This window comes from Lathyrus oleraceus, chromosome 3, assembly GCF_024323335.1.
Source record: "Lathyrus oleraceus cultivar Zhongwan6 chromosome 3, CAAS_Psat_ZW6_1.0, whole genome shotgun sequence".
NCBI classification, from domain to species: Eukaryota; Viridiplantae; Streptophyta; class Magnoliopsida; order Fabales; family Fabaceae; genus Lathyrus; species Lathyrus oleraceus.
Window position 1 is genome coordinate 335,628,873 of NC_066581.1, and position 21,744 is coordinate 335,650,616.

A 21,744-nucleotide genomic window follows, 5' to 3' on the forward strand; every position below is an offset into this window, starting at 1 on the left:
AGATTTTACTTAAATACCTAAAATAAAAAATAATAAGATTTTAATGCCTAAATCACTTTCATCATGATGCCTACAAAATAAAATGGTAGGTGTATTTAAATATTTGATTGTATACCTTAATAACTAATGTGACATATGCACAATATAATAGTAGTTCTTACCGTATTTTTTTTTTAATGTTTAAACATAATTGTCAATATACATATCTAATGTGACATTTATTTTAATTTACATCTACTATAATATATTAATTCATAGAGATACACAATAGTGTAACTATATATTATAACAATTAAATTTAGCAATCACACAAATATTTAAGTAGTTAAATATAACGAAATTTATTGATTGTTCTAGTATGTACTCCATCCCTTTCTTATTACTTGTTACATTTACACTTCTTTTCTTAGTTTTATTTACGTATGACTTTCAAATTTCATTACAACATCTTATAAGTAAGGAATAGAAGAAATTAGTGGAAATGTTATAAAAAAACAATTAGTTTTTTTAACAAAAAAAATAGATGCAATTAAGGGGAGAGAAAAAAAATTAATCATTCAATAAAAAAAATACAAATGTTAATAATAAATAAGTTTAAAAAATTAATAACCGGTCACTATTTTGTACCCGTAGATTCCAATTTCACATTTGTATTTGGGCAAAACTCCCGCCTCTTCTTCTCTCTAAAATCACTGTAAACTGAAAAGTTACGAATTCCTCCATTTTCATCCAGATGAAGCACACTGCCGCCAGATTGAAAAAACCTGACACTGTAACAAAGGTTTTTCTTTTTATCATTATATATTACTATCGTTGCATATAACAATGCTAGAAATTGTGAACAATGTGAACATTTGCAGTTACGTTATGTAGCAAGTAGCTCGTAGGGTTGAATGGTATTTTGCCCTAATCAACGGGGCAATCCCTCTTCCCTTTTCTGTGGTTGCACTATGGTTTAAATTTTGGAATTGCATTTTGATTTTTTAGAATCATAAACATTTACATTGATTCTATGCTTAGAAGATTAAACTAAAAATTGTGACCTAAGTAGGTGAATTTTGTTTTGAATCAAGTATGCTTGCTATTTTGGTTGTTTATCATGATTGTATTTTTTTTTCAGCTTGTTTTGGAAGAGGTAATTGGATTGACAACTAAAAATGGGAATGGGTTAGCTTCAAATTCATCTAGTTCCAAATGTGCTTATTTGGCAGGTTGTGTGGTGGTGATCCTTGATGTGAACTCCGGTACTCAGTCACATCTCATTGCTTCTGATAGATTGCCACCAATGCCTTTGAAATGTGTTGCTTTGTCACAAGATGGCTGCTTTGTTGCAGCGGGAGAGGTAACGATCTATTCTCATATTTTGATCATGGTATCAGTTGTAATGTTCTGTATATTTCCGATACTGATTTTCCGACACATGTTATATCACTGTCATACAAGTGTCGGAAACGCCTACTCGTAGAGGCATATGTGCTTCATAGTTGGTGCTTCTTCTCGGTTAACATAAATTGTTATTTGCTTTGTAATGTTTTATTCATATAGAGTTTGATGGATGCCTAAGGGACTGTTTGGGAGTTGGTTTTTGGAGGGGAAGACTTTGGAGGGTTGGATTGCGTCTATATTTTAAAATGTGTTTAATATTTTTAAAATTTTTAAAAAACAATATAATACATTAGAGTATAAAATCATATTGTTTTTTGATTTTTAAAAAAATATCAAACACATATCATAATATAGATGCAACCCTCCAAAGTCTTCTCCTCTAAAATCCTCCAAAAACCAACTCACAAACAGACGGTTATATTTAGATGATGTTTTTAATCTTTGTAGTTTAGATTTTGTCTTCTAAACTCGACCCTTGATATTTTAATTCCTTGCTACACCCTTTATTGTGGTGACTAAGCTTCCACATCCTTTAAGGAAACAACTGGGATATATATGTATGCATGCATGTATCTATGTATTCTCTCTTACATACTATTTGCATTATTTATAACAAAGTTATGGCTTCATTTCCCACATATTTTACGCGAGCCTAACCATGTTTTGCAGGCAGGAAACCAATCCTCAGTACTAGTTTGGGATTCTTCTACGTTGTCCGTGGTCTCTGAGTTGAAAGGGCATCTACAAGGAGTTGCATGCATCTGTTTCTCACCAAATGGTTGGTTACACTTTAGCTATCTATATGTTCTTGAATTTTATTACTTGTCGCTTCTTACTCATTATATAGTAATGTCGTTCAAGGTAAACATCTGGCATCTGTCGGGGTTTATATTTACCTTTGGGACTGGCGGAGTGGTCACCTGATAACTAAGCTTCAAGCAACTTCATCTTCTTCTACTGTCTCAAGTGTTAGCTTCTCATCGGATGCAAAATTTATTATAACTGCTGGTAGAAAGCACTTGAAATTCTGGACACTTGAATCATCTAGGAAAACACAACAAAATGGAGGGATGCGCAAGACAGTTAAGACTGCATCATTAACAATACATGAAAAGATTTCCAATCTACCAATTCAGAAAGAATGTTCGTTTACATCTGTTGCTTCTTCTGTGTGGACCAATAGCAGCGATGGTAATCGTAAACAAGCTGGTCGTTTATTTTCTATATATACATTGACTGATTCAGGTTAGGTTCTGTTTAGAGCAAGTCTAAAATTGACATGGTTTGAGTTAGTATTTTGTGTTACTAATTTCTTTGTTTACAGGCATTTTATACCATATTCATTCTGGGCTGTCAGTCAAAAATTCTGTTATCTTGAAGGTACAGTCAATATATTGATGTGTGTCAAAGAGATCTTTCAAAAGATGATATCTCGATACATGAAATGTCAAGTAACTTAAGTTGTATTAAACCTGTAAATACTTCAAATAGTTTTCCCAAATAGAAAAAAATGTTTTTTCAAGTTAAAAGCCAGAATATTTTTACGATCTTTCCATCATAAACTGTTCCATTACAAATTTGATTGAGTTGTCAGAAGAATTAATCTGGTGTGAGACTGTATTTTTTGGTAATTTTAAACAATCCCCAAATTACATTCGCAGGTTCAAAAAGCTTTTGCATTATCAATATCTGGAAAGCTAATTGCCTGTGCATGCAATAATGGAACAGTCCTATTATATACCCCCGAGTCTCTAGAATACGCTGGAAGTGTATTATATTCAAAGGCCAAGAAGTTCTATGAAGAAGATAACACAGATTACCATGCCATATTTTCTGAACAGAATTTCCAACAGTTACCTGCACTGCCTGATGCAGTTGCATGTCAGTTTTCATCCTCAGAAAAGCTGGGTGAGTGTATTGTTTTGATAATTGCATTTAACATACTATTACATTGTGCATTACTTACTCTTCATTTTTGCTCCCACAGTGGTTATTTATAGTGATCGTAGCCTCTACATCTGGGACATCCATGATGTGAATCAGGTAAATGATTCTTTCGTTTGTTTGTTATGGTAACTTTTAGGTTTGATAAAAATGAGCCTCATGTAAATGCAAAGCAAGTTTTCTAAAATAAATCTACAATGGGTCCGACCTTTTCCTAGATCTTACTTTTGTGAGAGCTTTTTAGCTGTAGGTTTCCCTTACATATTCATGATAGATTAATCTCTTCCTCTTGAAAGCCATTGTTTTTAAATAAGTGGATGATGCATTAGGTTTTCCCTCATATTTTAAATACATTTATTAGTGGTTAATGCAGACAAAATTTGTTTTTATTTTCCAGGCCACAAAGTGTTATGTGCTAGTTTCACATTCCTCATGCATATGGGATATCAAGAATCTATGTTGCGAAAACATGCATGATCCATCTCTTGCATGCGCTGCTAAAGGTTGTTTGGGAGAGATTTCTTTTGCAACATGCTCTACTGATGGTACAATTAGGCTATGGGATATTTCTTTGCAATCTGATTTGTCAAAAAAAGGCGCTGAAGAGCTTAACAATGAGCTATTGGGTTCTTCATGTTTAGGTAACTCACGGTTCTTATAATTATCAATTCGTTCCCGTCAGAATATATGAAAAATATCTTAATTTGAAGCTAGAAATTTTACTGAATATTATTTCAGATTAGATTGATTTTGTACAAAGACATACTGTTCATTTCATATACCATCATACGTAAATGCTTTTAATTGCTATCCTAAAATTAAGGAAAGAGAATCTGTTACCCCATTTCATTGGAAGTATGAATACATATTAGGAAAGAGAATCTGTTACTTTTATTATTTTGTGTATTTGTAAGTTAAGTCATAAAGATTTTTAAGTCAAGCCATAAAAAATAACTTCATATCAATAATAAAATTAGAGATTAATTATTATACACTGTCAGTGTAAAAAGTTTTACACCGTCGACTCATCACCATCATCCGTTTGTATTACTTTATAGATTTTTAAAATAAAAGTCAAACTTCTTTTAATATCCGACGTCTATGATTAACTGACGGTGTAAAATCCTTTTACACTGTCAGTGTATTTCAATTAAACTCATAAAATTAAGGGTAACAGCTTTGTCTTATGTAAAAACATCTAATATATTATCACATCATATCAACATAATTTTGTTATTTTGAGGATTGTTGTTCTGCCCCGTGTACCTAAAGGATCAAGCCCCCTAACATCCATAACTTCTCATGCTATCCGCTACTCACATATTATGTTCTTCCTGTCTATTGCTTCAGTAAGTGCTGGGATTTTTGAACGCGATGCAGTTAAGGTAGATCTTACCCGTCAAGAATTTCGATCACTTGCTGTTAGTTCAGATGGAGAGTATCTTGCTGCTGGTGATTGCAAAGGAAACCTTCATATATTCAACCTTCAAACACCAGATTACACATGTTTGCAGGTAAATTCTGACACATTAGTGTATTTAAAGTTATTATTGAATAGTTAATGTATGCTTTATTTTTCATGGTCATTTTGTGTCCTACATATTGTTTCAGGGTGCTCATGATGCTGAGATTCTTACATTAAGCTTTACCTTGTCCACCCAAGACATATCTGGGGAAATTGCAAAAAGCAGTTGCTTCCTTGCCTCATGGGGACGGGATTATATGATCCATCTCTATGATGTTGAAAGGTAGAGTTGTGCAGTTTTATAGGCTACTCTTATTGTCTGGTTGTGCATTTTGATGAGAAGTGTATGGGTGTGCAGAAATTTTGATCTTATAGGCAGCATTAATGACCATTCTGCTATTGTCACTTCTATCAAAATTAATAGCAACGGTGGTGATAAATTTTTTGGACAACCTATAAAGGTGAGTTTCAATGTTTGAAAAGATTGCAGATATCATTCTTCTTTACAGAAGCTAATAATGTTGACATTTATCAGGCTATAATGGATCCAAGCTGCACATATGTGGTCTGCTCATTCTCTAACAAGTCCATTTGCATATATGACTTTATGACGGGAGAGATGGTTGCCAAGGCCACAGGACATGCTGAAATTGTTACTGGTGTCATCTTTTTGCCTGATTGCAAGCATATCGTTTCAGTGAGATTCTTTCATGTTCAATGTTAAACACACACGAGTATATGTTTTATGGATGTGTCTATATCTATGTACGTATGCATGTGTTAGGTATGTATGCTCAAGTTTAATTAATAATTATGCACCGACGGTGTAAATTAGTTTTAGAAAACTTGTTCGTTATGTGGCAAGATAGTGAAATATATTTTAACGTATATGTTAAACTTGTTTACACTGTCAGTATATAGTTAAATTCTCTATATATTTGCATCTATATGCAATTTCAATGTGAAGGGTGTATGATTTATTAAGTTTCTTGTTTATTTTTAGGCAACTATTTAGTATACTTCAAGCCATCTATTAGTATAGTATACCATTAAGTTATGTTGTAGCAGAAACTAGAGAGGACATAAAGAGATATCCCGTGCATTTTTAAATTTCTTGTTCCTTGTTAAATTTTCAGACTCTTGTCATTCAAGTGATTCGATTCTCATCACTATAGTCTGTAAGATGCTTTATCAATTTTTTCATCTCTGATGCTGCCCTATGTTTTGTGACCAGCAACAGATTTGTTATTAACTTGTCCATATTCAGGTGGATGGTGATGGTTGTGTTTTTTTATGGAAATTGCCCACTTCACTGTCTTCTAAAATATTGGAGAAAATAATGGAAAAAAGTAATCCATTGCCTTCAAGAATCCCTGGTCAACGTCCTGCTTGTAGTCATATATCATCTTGCAAAGAAGAGTGTCAGCACTGCAAGATCAATCACAGGGATGTCTGTTCGTTAAAGAAAGAGAGCAAGAGTGGGAATGGAGTGCTTAACTCAAAAAGTATTCATGGAGAGGCTTCATCATTTAAATATAGTATTTCTAGACTTCCCAAATGGGCGCAAGCAAAAGTGATTCAATGCAATGATGTTAGTTACATTTCATCAGAGGTATATGCACTCTGATTGTTTCTTTTTCTTTGAGAAACTGCATTGTATTCAAATTCTCTGCCCTCTTACCCATAATTTATAATATGAAGAGGCTTTTTTATGCCTATGGAAACATATTTGGAATTTGGAGATCTATACATGAGTAGAGTTATATATGTATTGGCAGAATGTTCAAGAATGTATATATCATCATCATCATTGTAGAGGACATTAAATTATCTATGATTTGAAACTGACATTTTAATTGGATTTCATTGTTAGATCTCACATATCCAAAATTGAAATCCAATTAAAATGCCACTTTGCCATGTTCCTCCTCATTTTGTAGAAGTTTAAATTCTAATAAACTCTGGTCGAAGCTTCTAATGTAAAGGAGTCAATATTTAAAAAATAAGGATTCTATTGTATGGTGTCTAGCATACAATATAGATCCCGAACACAAAAGACCTCTTAGTTTCATGATCACCATGACCGGTGTTAGGATTTGGCATGAAGTCCACTCTCTAATATCTTTTGTATTGATGATGATCAGGCATATTCTGCTTTATCCCCACAAGTTCAAATACCACCCAATCGTCCTTATTTATCGCCAGAAACTCTGAACACTCAATGCACTTCAAGGCCTATCGGTACTTTCAAGTAAGCATCGAGTTTTAGTCTTAAATCATGACCATTTGGTGGCATATCAGTTCTTTGTTTACCAAAACACTACAATTTCAGCAAGACTGATTTGGACAACCATTGGCGCAATGTTTACACTAATTGTATGGATGCACTTTCCACGCCGGAGATGCAAAACGTACTTGAGGCAAAGTTTCCGAAGATTGCCTCGAGTTCAAGTAAGTTGGACCCTTTTACTTGCATTGCATTTCTCTCAATCTCACTTTTATATATGATAGGGCAAAAACCATAATGTCAACAAAGTTTTATTTAGCTTTAATGTGAAGAATATGACTTTAATGACAAGATAGTGTAACTAACAAAAAATGTTATGGTTACAATTTTGTTTCTTGTGTATAGTTTTGAATATACCCATTCTAAATGGGCATTTGGTATTGCGTGCAAAGTATGACATATTGTTTTAAGAATTAAACTGTATTTGCCCATTAGAACCACGTTGGATCATGAACTAGCTATATCTCCAATTAAAACATTACCTGCTTCAACAACAGTTTAATCATTGTCAAACTTCAAAATATAATTGAGGAAACCTGTTGATATATATATATATATATATATATATATATATATATATATATATATATATATATATATATATATATATATATATATATATATATATATGAAGAGAATATTCTCTAAATATTTCATAGTATATTCTAGAATAGAGTAGGATATCTATGTAATTAATATCACGATATGTATTTTTTTCTATATAAATCATCTTTCGCTGTGCTATTCGACATACAGTTTAATCTAAATGTCTCTTAGTCTCGCTTATTTCAACATGGTATCCAGAGCCTACTAAGAGACAATTCTTTCTTCGTCGTGTTTTACCCGGTTGCTGTAGTGTCTTCTGGTGAGAATTTTTTATTTTTTTTGCAAACCGTGTTATCACTCCGGTTTGCTTCTCACTTTTCACAATTCTCCGGTAACCACGTTGCCGCCGTTACTGTTCCAACAAAACTTTCGGCGACGTTTCGGAAAACCGACCCCACCATCCGACTCGCCACCCTCCGATCCGGCCGTCGCCCTTTTTCCCGTCGTCAACCAGCCGCGCACGCCCCAACGTGCCACTCATCTCCCTGCATGTGGGCCTCACGCGCCGCCGCTGCTCCTGGGCGTGTTCGCCGGCCGATTCCAGCCGTTTTTCCGCCGGCCTACTCGCCTTCCCCCGTTCCAGATCCGACCTCTGTATTACTTTCCGACTCACGGAAAACAGTGCTCCAGTGCAAAGAACCTCGATTTTACTCCGTTTTTTGTTGTCTAAGCGATGGGAGACACTAATTCTGGTTTCAGTCAAAAGTTCTGATTATCCCATGTGAAAAGCTAACTGTCTCATCCAACTACAACATATAGGCTGGTGCAGTCAAGATGTGGTTTCACGGTCAGGGATATGAAAATCACTTAACTACAAAAGTGGATGTTGTCCCCGCCGCCAAACTTGCTAAATGGAAGAAAATCGATGCATCACTGCGCACTATGCTATGGTTTTCCGTAACACCAAATCTCCAAACACAGTACCAAGCCTTCTCCACTTGCTATGAGGTTTGGGAAAAGACCAAGAAAGTCTTCTCCAACGATGTTCATTGTTTATATAGTGTCATCTACAAAATCAACACTCTGAAGGTGGAGAATATGAATATGTAAGCCTTTTTGATTAAGCTTGATGTCTTGAAAGCAAATTACGCCACCCTCATGCCTTACGCAAAAGATGCAACAGCTCATGTCGAACAATAGAGTAAATTTTTCATGATCATGACACTTATTCAGACTACCATCAGAACTTGAGTCCGTTCATAACCAGATTTTATCGTGTACTACTATTCCTAACTATGATACACTTAGTGAACAACTGTTGCGCTTGGCTACACTACATGCTTTTGGCCCGGTTTTCCCTCCATCTATTGCTGCTCCGACACTAGGTGACACTGTTGCCCTTGCATCTCTTGGCAACAATCAGAATCGCTTTTGAGGAGGGTCATCCAACTCCAAACCCTGTCTCAAGTATGACCATTGTAACCGGCTTGGGCATACTATTGACCGTTGCTGGAAGTTGCATGGCAGACCTCCACGCCAGGTAAATGCAACTCAAATTGATCACCCAGACACTCTGCAGACTTCACCTTCTCTTTAGAACTCTACGCCAAGCTACGGAGATTTTCTCAGGTGGTGTCAGACTAATCAGAACTTTGGTTTCACGGTTTCGGTTGCACACACTAGTAATTCATCTGTTTGCTTCTCTCAATCATCCTCTTTTGGTCCTTGGATCCTCGATTCTGGTGCGTCTGATCATGTTACCGTAAGGTCTTTTCTATCCCCTCTCTACCTCTGGTTTCTTACATAGTATAACTGCCGCAGATGGTTCTCAAACCCGATCTCAAGGGATTGACACTGTTCAAATTCTACCATCCCTCTCTGTTACTTCTGTCCTATACGTACCTAATTGCCCATTTAATTTACTCTCAGTCAGTCGTTTAACTCGGTCCCTTAATTGTGCTATCATCTTTACTAATAGCAATGTTACCTTGCATGATCGGACCTCGGGACATTCGATTGTCGTCGGATGTGAGTCTTAAGGCCTCTACTACTTCTCTACGTCATCTACCAGATGCTCCACCACAGATTCTCCACTCACTATACATGCGCAGTTGGGTCATCCAGGTTTTTCCAAGCTACAAAAGTTAGTGCCTAGTTTATCTAAATTATCCACTTTACATTATGAGTCTTGTCAGTTAGGGAAACATACTCGTAGTCACTTTCTCGACCAAGTCAATAAACGGTCTGCGTTCTCATTTGCTTTAGTTCACTCCGATGTTTGGGGTCCTTCGCGTACTGAGTCTACTTTTGAGTCTAGGTATTTTGTAACCTTTATTGATGATTTTGCACGTCGCACATGGCTATTTTTAATGAAGAGCAGATCTGAATTGTTTTCTATTTTTGAACAATTTTATCGGGAAATAAGAATCCAATTTGGTTTGTCTATCTGTACCCTAAGAAATGACAATGCACGTGAATATTTGTCCCAATAATTTCAAACTTTTGTCATCCAATGGTATTCTCTACCAAACATCTTGCCCTCGTACACCTCAATAAAACGGGGTAGCCGAACGCGAAAATCGGCATCTCGTAGAAACCACTCGGACCCTACTTCTTCATGGTAGTGTTCCTCTTCGGTTTTGGGGAGATGCTGTGCTCACGACATATTACCTTATAAATTAAATGCCCTCATCCGTCCTTAATAATAAAATCCCTCATTCAATCGTGTTTCCACACTCTCCCCTTCACCTAATTTCTCCTCGAGTCTTCGGGTCAACGTATTTTGTACACAATCTTTCCCCTGCATTTGATAAACTATTAGCCCGATCGCTCAAGTGTATCTTTCTTGGTTATCACCGATCCCAAAAGGGTTACCGTTGCTATTCACATACTATACAATGATAGCTCGTATCAGCCGATGTTACCTTCTTTATATTTCGAGTCCAACCAAGTAACTCCAGAACCCCTTCAGGAAAGCACTCCCACACATCTTTCGGAAGTTTCATCTGTCATTATTCCCCATCATTCCAGGGAACCTGGCACACTAAATACCCCTACAATTGACCCCCCACTTCTCGTCCACTTCAAACATATCAGCGTCGCCAACCAACGTCTGTTGTACCTATCCCTGAGATCATACCTGCCTTTGAGGTCATTGCAGACTCTCCTCCGACGCCTTCGCCATCACTGGATCCGATCCTGCAACCGGAGTCTAATCTTTCGATTGCCCTTCGAAAAAGTATACATCAAACACGAAATCCTTCTCTACATGATATTGATTTATGTTATCACCATCTTTCCCCTTTGCAGTATACTTGTTTGTCTTCTGTTCCTATTCCTAAAACTCCTGGTGAAGCATTATCTCACCCTGAGTGGAGGCAAGCAATGATTGATGAAATGTGTGCTCTTCAAAGTAGTGGTACTTGAGAATTGGTTCCTCTACCCCCTAAAAGAAATCTTTAGTAGATTGTCGTTGGCTTTATACAATGAAGGTTGGACCAGATGGTAAGATCAATCGGTTGAAAGCTCGCTTGATAGCCAAAGGATACACTTTTAGGTTGGATTATAGTGATATCTTCTCGTCTGTAGCCAAGATGACATCTGTCAGACTTCTTCTAGCCGTTGCAACCATTCGACATTGACCTCTTCATTAACTTGACATCAAAAATTCCTTTTTACATGGTGTTCTTGAAGAGGAAGTATATATGGAGCAACCACCTGGGTTTGTTGCTCAAGAGGAGTCATCGAATATGGTTTGTAGGTTACACATGTCTCTTTATGTTCTTAAGCAATCTCCGAGAGCTTGGTTTGACAGATTCAACGCTGTAGTACAACAGTTTGGTATAGTCCGTAATGAAGCTGGCCATTCTGTTTTTTATCGTCACTCAGTCCAAGGGTGCATATATCTTATTGTGTATGTAGATGATACCGTCATAACTGGTAGTGATCAGTAGGGAATACTCCAGGTGAAACAACATCTCTCGAATCAATTTCAGACAAAAGATCTTCGTAAACTCCGCTACTTCTTGGGAAGAGGTGACCCAATCTAAAGATGGTTTGGTAATTTCCATGTGGAAATATGCTATGGATATTTTGGAAGAAACAAAGTTGTTGATTGCTAAACCAGCTGATACTCCTATGGATCCAAGTGTCAAACTTCTACCCAATCAGGGGGAGCCTATATCTGACCCAGGAAGATATAGGAGATTAGTTGAAAATTTGAATAATCTCACGATCACTCGTCCGAACATTTCTTTTGCAGTTAGTGTGGTAAACCAGTTCTTAAATTTCCCTTGTCAGGAACACATGGAAGTTGTTATCCGGATTCTGAGATACATCAAATGTGCTCCAGAAAAATGTCTCGTATACGAAGATAAAAGACATTTGATGATTGGGCAGGATCACCTATTGATAGACGATCCACCTCTGGGTATTGTGTACTTGTTGGAGGAAATTTTATATCCTGAAAAAGTAAGAAACAAAATATAGTTGTAAGATTAAGCGCCGAAATAGAGTATAAAACCATGACAATGGCAATATGTGAACTTATTTGGTTAAAACAGTTGCTCAAGGAACTTCAAATTGAAGAAGCAAGACCAATGATACTTATTTGTGATAATCAAGCTGCACTGCACATTGCTTCAAATCCAGTCTTCCATAAGATGACCAAACATATTGAGATAGACTGTCACTTTGTCAGAGAAAAGATCGAGTCAGATGACATCGTCACAAGCTTTGTTAATTCTAATGATCAATTGACAGATGTGTTTACAAAATTCCCATGAAATCCCAGAACCAACTATATATATAACAAACTTGGTGCATTTGACTTATATGCTAAAGTTTGAGGGGACTATATATATATATATATATATATATATATATATATATATATATATATATATATATATATATATATATTCCTTAGTATGTTCTAGAATAGAATAGGATATCTATGTAATTATGTAATTAATACCACAATATGTATTTTTTTACTATATATATCATCTTCCGGTGAGCTATTCAACACACGGTTTAACTAAATGCCTGTTAGTCTCATTTATTTCAACAAACTAGTCAAATCACATTTTGGATGTGTTGTTTGCACCATAATTGTTATTCGACTTAGTTTCGAAAACATTAGGCGGGTAACTTCATTATTTTTTCCTGTGCGACTTTGGCTCTTTTGGGGGTCTGTTCGAATTTTGATCAGATTAGCTTGTTCTCGTGATTTTGAATTGATGAGCTTATTAAAAATATGCTCTAATACTATAAATAATGGCTTATTTGCAGTACAAGATAGGGCTATGATCAGTAAGGACAAGATCTCCTTTGAACTTAGTAGCCTTAATGAGGAGACGGGTATCGTTTTGAACCAGCATGTCAGTTCCAACAATAATAATTCTTCTAGGTATTATGAAGAAGTTTCCGATAGAAGAAAAGAAGAGAAGTTGCATTTAGATGAATCTGGAAGCAAGTCAAAAACAACTCTTGAAGATAACTTGAACAGCCTGAGCTGTGTAAAAGACAGGGATATCTTTAAGCAACATTTATGCAGTCTATCAAGTACACACAAGGTTAGTGTTGCATGCAATGGCTAAATCTAATTTTAAGGGAGTAAGACCTCTTATAAGGTTTTCTTGAGCTTATAAATACTTTATTTTAATCTGATGTATCTTCACAGATGAAGTCAAGGAATTCATCCGTTAGAAGGTTTTCTTCAAGATATACTGTACACTGGGATTATGCAGGGCACTACAAGAAATTATTTAGCAGTCCTGTCAGGAATATAACTGATAGCAAAAAGTCTAAGGAAGAAGCTGCAACTGATAATATAACAGAAAACAGATCCTTGCAGTTGATGGAAATTCAAGAAGTGGAAAATTCTTCTGAAGAGGTATGTACTGATTTATATAACCATGTCCTTTTTTTTGCAATCAAATTACTTTGAAGAATATTAGTATCGGTAGTTTGAACTTTGAATTACGGGTTATGTTTCTTTAAAGCATGTCTCCACATGATAGCATTCTTCACTTAGTCCTTAATACTCTTTAAGTGGTCCTTTTCATTTTTTATACTCCTTCACAATGGAATTTTGAAAAACCTGTAGTTTATGAAAAGTAGTGCCATGGATCACTTTGCTTAATATATGCTTCACAAAATATATATTGTAGAACCTCAAGAATCCAGAACCAGATTCAACACATGAATTAATCAGCTGTCCTACCAAAGAAAATTCTATCGACAATCAGCTGAGGCTAGACAGAGATCAAAAGGAAGGTGGTTGTGACGAGAGTGAACTGCAAGAAACCATAGCTGCATGCAAAGAAGCGTTTGGTAGTTTGGATGCAGCAGCTGAGAGAGCTGTGCAATTATTTTCAAAACTTGAAAAGCGTTACGGAGAAGAGGTTTCAAGGGACGAAGTTCAATTTTTAAATGATGCTTTTGAGCTTCTTCCATTCATTGTTGAGAAAGTAAACACTGTTGCTAGATTGGTTCAATGTAGGAAAAACAATAACTGTGTAAGTAGTTAGGCGTTTAAGAATTGAATTAATTGTTTGGTAGATTTGCTCAAGGCTATTAGGAAAATTTAGGAAATACCAAAAGAAGGTACAGGTTCCTTGAATATAGTTTTTAATGTCTTGCAGAATATAATGATCCTTTACTTGACAAGTTGACATTTTATTTTTAAGTTGATAGAGAATTAATAGCATAAATTTCTTCACAAGCATTTCTAAAAAATCAAATATTTAAACTTGTAATATCTGAGTAATTTTTTCAAATTTTGGAATTAGCTACTAGTGTATTGAGTTTTTTTACAGATGCGAAGAGTCATAAATTTATTTTATCTGAGATGTATTCATGAAAAAGACTCAATCTTAACTTGGTCAGCATCGAACAATGTTCAGATGCACACAAGGTTGCATCCTTAAATTCACATCATGTATGTTTGTAATTTAGCAACAACTCATTGAAGGATCTTTTGCTCTTGCACTTTGATTTATATTCTTTGTCTCATTAATTGCGTCTACAGGAAGTCAGCATTTATTAGAACCTAGGTAGCTATACTAATATGTAACATTGTAACTTAACTTAACTTGCAATATGTGACCGTACTGTAAAATGTTTTGCTTACTATTATTTGCTCAGAATTAGTTCTTTGGCAAGTCATGTGTTTTAGAATTTCTGAAAAAAGTGTAGGAGTGGGATTAACAAAAAGGAGGGGAAGTAACATTGCCTAAATTGGATTGGTCAGTAATTTAAATGGGCCTATGAAAATTTGATCAGTCCATACCAAAATAGTCTACAAGTTTACAAGTTTGTTTATTGCGTGACTAAATCATATTTGGGAATTACTTTTCCTACCCTAAGGAGTTCCCCCCACTATGGTGAAAAGCAAAACCCGCTCCTATCGTTTGGAGATGTATCTCGAATGTACATTTTTTTAAACGCAAATGGTTGAGTCCGGAGATACATCTTTGTAAACACAATTAATTTAAAATTTAGTGGGTGTTACAAAGATGCATCTCTGGACGCGTTTTATACATTAACCCATGCCAACCTTCCCTCTTCCTCCTTCATTTTCTGAATACTTGCTAAAAAAACTCCATTTGAGCTCTTTATCTACAAACCATTTTAAAACCCTATCTAAACAAGTTTCATCAAGTTCACTCACTCAATTCTACTTCATTTGTTGCAAAGTTACTCACTCCATTCAAGATTCTCAATCATAGCTCTATTTTGATAAGTTTATCATTTCATTCTTTTTTTTTTAAATGATGTATTAGGTAACATAGGTTGTTTAAGTTGTATTAGATAGTTGTGCAATCAAAATAGGTAGCTGATATAAACATGCATTGCCATTTGGTTGGAGGTTAGAGCATCTATGTGGTTTCTACCATTGATGAAAATCACGACGCTAACTGGCTTAAGAATGTTATCCGCTACTATGTTTTGTCGGTTTATGTGCTACTTTATACACTACCATAAACCATGTCATGCAACAAACATATGCGGAGAGATGCAATTCAGAGACGTTATATTCCCACATTTCTATTGGCGAGATGACCATCACCCTGGCTGATGTCTCATGCCTCATGCATCTTCCCATAAGAAGAAAATTACTGGACCACGAAAGGCCCGATCGAGAGGAAGCTAGAGAGACGTTAGTTACATATTTGGGGGTTGACCCAACTGCCGTCGCAAATGAGGTAGCTGACACCAGAGGTGTGCATTGAGGTGTTACCTCTTGTTCCTGGTTGGCATACCCGTGTTTGTGGACAAAAGTGCAACCTACGTCAATGTGGTCTACCTTAGATACTTCATTGATTTGATGGAGATTCACGAGTACAATTGGGGACCACCTGCTTGGTCTACCACTACTTGAAATTGGATGAGGATTGTCTTTGAAAGACAAAACATATGACAGGAAGTTGCATGTTGCTTACGATAATTTATTGTTACTAATATTTCATAACTATTTTGTTACACTTATTACTAATATTTTTTTTAAACAATTTTTAGGGATTGATCATCTTTCACTTTCCTCGCATTTTCGGGTAGGAAAATGTGTCTGACTTCACTAAGAATTGGCCACGTGCTCCGCCTTTTCCCCGTATAAAGGGAAAAAGCGATCAAACCCTTCCGAATGTATCTTGACCGCACTCTAGTCGACGACATTGCCTTCTGCCCATACGCCGGTTACCGCCAAACGCACTACCCAAACCTCATTTCATTATACTTCGGATGACTGACATGTGAGTCAAGTCTGATGTATCTATATTTGCCCGAACGAGTGATGCGCTATTTTGGGTATTTGCAGATTATTCCGAGACACCCCTCAGAGTACGCTCCTCCCACTATTCGCCGCAGAGATCCTGATGTGATACTTGAGGATTTTGAGAGTCAATTGACACCAAAAGAGTATCACAGGGTGCCAACTCCTGTACACTGAACTTATACAGACGACTACATGACATGGTTCTATAGGGTGTCACACCCTATCATGATACCAAATATTCCCGGAAGACCATCTAGTCCATCTAATTAGGAGGTACTTAAGGCTAGGGATGACCACACCCAAGACGTAAGCAATATTTGTAGGCGTATTGTAGATATGACGAGATCGGACATGGATACATGATTTTTTGAGGAAGGCAGTCTTCAGTTGGCTCTCGTAGAAGACATTATTGTTGAGGCACAAAATGCCTTATAGTATAGGCGGAGAAGCCTAGGGTTAGACATACTCAGTAGGTTATGTTTGGTTGTATTATTGTTTGTATTTTCAGAACAAGTTATGTATGGTCGATACATTTTGATTTGACTTTAATTAATGTGACTTTTTACTTTCATTTTACTTTAATATAACTTGATCTTACTTTGATTTTACTTCGATATAACTTGGCCTCAAAAGATTACAATGTTAGTACAATATTGCTACCTTGAAACCATTCAGGGAGATTTCTGGAGATGTATCTTCGAAATATTCCGTGTGCCCAATATTTTTTAAATGACTTCAGATGACATTTCAGAGATATAATAATAAAAAATATTTTGGAAGACTTATTCTAATAATTTTGTATTATAATATTTTAAAAATTTAAAATATAATAATAAAAAATATTTTATTATTATTTTATATGAAAGTATAATTTTAAAAAATAATAAAAAATTATTTATTTTGTTTTATTTACAAATTCCTACAGCCAAAACTTTATCTTTCCTTTCTTTCTAACCTTTCAAATTATTTTTTAAAGACAAACAAATGCTAACGTAAATTTTAAAGACACATATCAAAGTATTAATTCAGAATTTATAGAATTTATGTTAAAAAGAATAAATTTGAATTATAAAAAATTTAAACACACAATTCTTAAAGTAATATTTTTTATAGATTTAAATAATTTTTTAATCCCATAAATTCACGTATTTTTTATTTTCGTTTATATATTTTTTTTATAAAAATAATTTATGAATATTAAAATCTATTTTATTTTAATTCATAAAATAAAAATTTATAGAAAAAATTAAATAATATTCCAACGGATTTTAATTTTAAGAACTAAAATCAAATAAAACTTAATATTTAGAGATTGAAAAGACTATAAGTCTTAAAATTTTATTAACTAATTGATCTTGTTGTAATATTGATGATCAAAGAAAAATTTGATAAAAATTTGTAGTTTGAAGTGATATATTAATTTTATATTTTTATTTAACAATAATAATTTTTAAATTAAAAAATCATTAGATCAACAAGTTTCTAGGTTAAGAAACTCAAACTTGAGCCAAAACTCGGCAGGTTTACTGTTACCATGGACATTAGAAGTACTAGTAATCAAAAGTGAAGATGAAGATGAAGATGAAGTATATATTATGTTAAAATGCGTGAACTTGGGATCTGAATTCATTACTGAATACTATTTGAACTCATTTATTACTGGTTTGGGAATTTGTGAAACAATCTCAAATGCCTCATTCCAAGAATTTCACATCAAAACAGCTACCTACTTTGCGTCTTCAACTTATATTACTTACTACTTTGCGTCTTCAACTTAAAAATCCTAAATTATTTATTTATTTATTTATTTATTTAATTTGATTTGATTTGTTTTTTATTTATTTATATTTTTTTAAAGTTTTTTAGATTTTTGATTTGATTTTTAATTATATTTTTAGATTTTTATAATTTGATTTTAATTTTTTTTCTACTTTTCAATAATAGGGACATTGTTAATATATACTACGGAACTATTAGGCCGACCTACCTGAAAACACGTCATATTAAATTAAAAAAAATACAATATAATATTTTACAAATATGAATATTCAAACACATCATATTTTAGAAAGGATTTAATTGAAATACACTTACAGTATAAATATATTTTATACCGTCAGTTAATCATAGACGTTGGATATTTGAATAAGTTTGATTTTTATTTTAAAAATCTATAAATTAATATAAACGAGTGATGGTGATGAATCGACTGTGTAAATCTTTTTAGACTGCCTGTACATAATAATTAATCCCTTTTAAAAGTATGATGTATTCGACATATCTAAAATTAAATATAATAAAAAAGATTCACTCGTTTACATTCAATTTTGCAAAAAATAAATATTTTTAAAATGTATTTCAAAAAACTTAAGACAATTTTAGATTTAAAAAAAAATTCACGAGAAAGTATGAGAAAAGAAATTGAACATAAATAAAAGGATGACAAACCTGTTTCACAAATCAGGAAAACTCTTCTAATTTATTTCGCTTTAGCTACTTTCTATTCACACCCCTTTTTTACTTGTAAAACACTCTCTCTGAATTGCTTTTTAGTTTTCTTTTTCACTTTCTAGAATTATATTTATAGAATGGATAAGTAAACCATACATAAACTTTCGAAACACATGAATACATTGCGAAACCTAACTTTTCAGAAGGAAAAAAAATATTTTGAAAGAGTCAATTTATGCTTCAAGGGTGGATTAGAAAAATTATGGGTGCATACATCAACTTTCTTGGCCCAAACAAATATTGATTGTTTTAGTTTTTGGAGTTAATCGTGATTATAATTTTTTTACTCAAGTTTGATTTCTAACTTAATCATCTCTAAAATAGTCTTCTGAGTAATTGTAATGCATAACGATTAATTTTATTTTTGTTTGTATTTTAAAAAAAACTTAAAATTTTACAATATCTAATTCAAATTTATAAATTTAATTCTTTCATTTTACATATTTAAAAATCTAAATTATCCCCTACCCTAACAGTTTCAAAAAAAAAAAAAAACTCAAAGTTAAAACATATTCTCCATGTGAAAAAAGTCTTTTATTGTAAATCTTTTCAAGTACATCTTCATTAGTTTCCCTCCACTTTATGACAAAAAAGGAAAAGGCCCATTAACAAAAGCAAATATAATCTTTTCAACTTTAGAAACCAATTTCACCTATTATTTTCATGCAAATATATATATTTGAATAAAAAACTAAGTTGTTCAAAGTATATATACACTAGAATAATACTCCTTTTCTCATTTTCAAGGTATGCATTAGGTTAATGTTGCTCTTTTAGACCTAAAATAATCAACACACTAATTCTTATTGAAATTATTTTATAAATCCCAAGGAGGGTATCCCTAGATATATACTCTACTTCTCCAACTTTGTCTTGCTTTAGTAACATGCCAAACTCTACATTCTCCATTGGGATTCTTCACTATTTTTTAATGTTTCATCTCTCAAATTTTTAATCACCATGATAAACAAAAAAAATTAACCTATCTTAAGTGCAATCTAGCTAGCTACTTGCCCAAGAAATGCGCAATTATGACCATTGGAGTCATATTAGTAGGTGCTAATAAAATCTTGTAATTATAATCAAAATCTATAACTTTAATTAAACGGTATAACAACAATTTCTTTTGAGGCTATTTGAGTTAGATGATGCCATGTGGAGTAATTAGCGCCAAGAAAAGAGGGTTTATTTTCTATTATTATCTTAATCATATTATTCAAAATAATTATTGTGGTTTTAATATCTATCAAATATATTAAAAACTACGCACATTTTTTTTAATCTATTTAAATTTTGAAGTGTGTGAGTCTGTTCGACTAAACATTGATTATACAAATTTATTTTATTGATTTGTTGATTGATTGATTCATAACGATTTTAAAAATTATTTTTACGATTAAATATACTTTATTCGTTATAATTTTGTTCATAATAAATTAATTGATAAAAAAATATAACTATTAAATATAAATACTATAAATAATTGATTTGAAATATATACTAAAATTATTTTTAAAAATTCTTTAGAATTTTTGTGTTTAGTACTTGAAACTCATAAATTTTAATTTAAAATAATCAACAATAATTTTTTTAGAAAAATTATTATTTTATATTTTTAACAAATATATTTTATTTATTTAGTTCACATACTCTAGTAGTAGTAAATGGTGTGAAAATAATGCATTTGTATGATGGCAAAGAAATTTTGAAGAGACATATTGGGTCCAATATGGAGGCTTTGTTTAAAGTAGTTTATCATTCTCTGTGTTTGTTTATTTATATTCAGAAAAACAAAAAGCCTCTTATTTACTATGTTTGTAGGGTAAAGGATCCTCAATTAGATTGTCCTTTTTCATCCATTTTTCCTTTGTAATCATTATTTTCTTCCCTTTTTCTTTTCATTTCCACATTATTTAGGCATGGATTTCTACAGTATTCAACTCTATTTTTTGTTTTCTTGTCATGGAAAATAATAACCACAATATATATATATTGAATATTATAGAGAATAATTACCTAAATGTATCTTAATTAGACAACATTATTGAATATATTCAATAATGAGTAATGAAATAGGCAAAGATTAGTGGAATCTATAGATTGGATGCGCACGTCTATATCTACACTATTCTATTTATTTCAAAATAATTTAGTAAAAAAATCAATTTCAAAACTATAGTATAATTTTCATTAGCTAAAGAAGAACTAGTTAAAAAAATGTAAAGAAAAACTACTTGCATAATAGAGTAGTTATTACTACGATCAATTAAATACTAGGTTGTATTGTATACACATAATTCAACGGTAGAACTCAATTATTTTCAGTAGAAAAAGTCAATTATTGTTAGGCCAAAATCACTTTACTTGTCAAAGTAATCAACACTTGGTGTTAAATTCAACTTATTCTATGTGAAAGTTTTAAATATGTTATCTCTTAAAAAAATAAATAGAAGTACAAATAACAAGAGAGTTAGTACTATTTATGTTGAAAAATATTTAAGTTTTGTGTTGACTAAAAATTGAATTTCAAATTTGAACCTCCAAATATCATCACAAATACATCATCTATTCATCATCAAATTCATCTAACTTTCATAATAATGTTGAAAACTCTCCCTTGTTATCCCTTCTCTAAAAATCTCAAAGTATGTCCTCTTTATCTCCATTACAATATGAATGAGAGGTAGCTCAATTGATTTGAAAAAGTTGAGCTAAGGTTAAAAGAAGTTAAAGATTCCGGATTCAAGTCTTAAAATAAATTATAATGAAGCAAATTTTACTTTTGGGAAAAATTCTATGATGCACAAGAAAAATACATATTGTATC

The 21,744-nt window shown here is 33.2% G+C and overlaps 1 protein-coding gene across 3 annotated transcripts; it reads left to right on the forward strand.

Moving 5' to 3' along the window:
• The first annotated feature begins 636 nt into the window (after positions 1-636).
• LOC127127506 (uncharacterized) lies at positions 637-14,300 on the forward strand. 3 transcript variants are annotated; one of them, XM_051056703.1, is made up of 18 exons: positions 637-781; positions 1,121-1,342; positions 2,056-2,164; positions 2,248-2,631; positions 2,711-2,766; positions 3,048-3,294; positions 3,374-3,429; positions 3,728-3,971; positions 4,681-4,844; positions 4,942-5,078; positions 5,154-5,256; positions 5,331-5,492; positions 6,063-6,407; positions 6,940-7,046; positions 7,128-7,246; positions 12,921-13,204; positions 13,312-13,524; positions 13,802-14,300. In XM_051056703.1, exons 1-18 carry the CDS (start codon positions 734-736, stop codon positions 14,159-14,161), a joined length of 3,360 nt encoding a protein of 1,119 aa, XP_050912660.1. In that variant the 5' UTR covers positions 637-733; the 3' UTR covers positions 14,162-14,300. The 3 variants fall into 3 exon arrangements, with proteins under 3 accessions (XP_050912660.1, XP_050912662.1, XP_050912661.1); XM_051056705.1 differs by having other exon boundaries at positions 678-781; positions 1,212-1,342; XM_051056704.1 differs by having other exon boundaries at positions 719-781; positions 2,248-2,577.
• Positions 14,301-21,744: the final 7,444 nt, after the last annotated feature.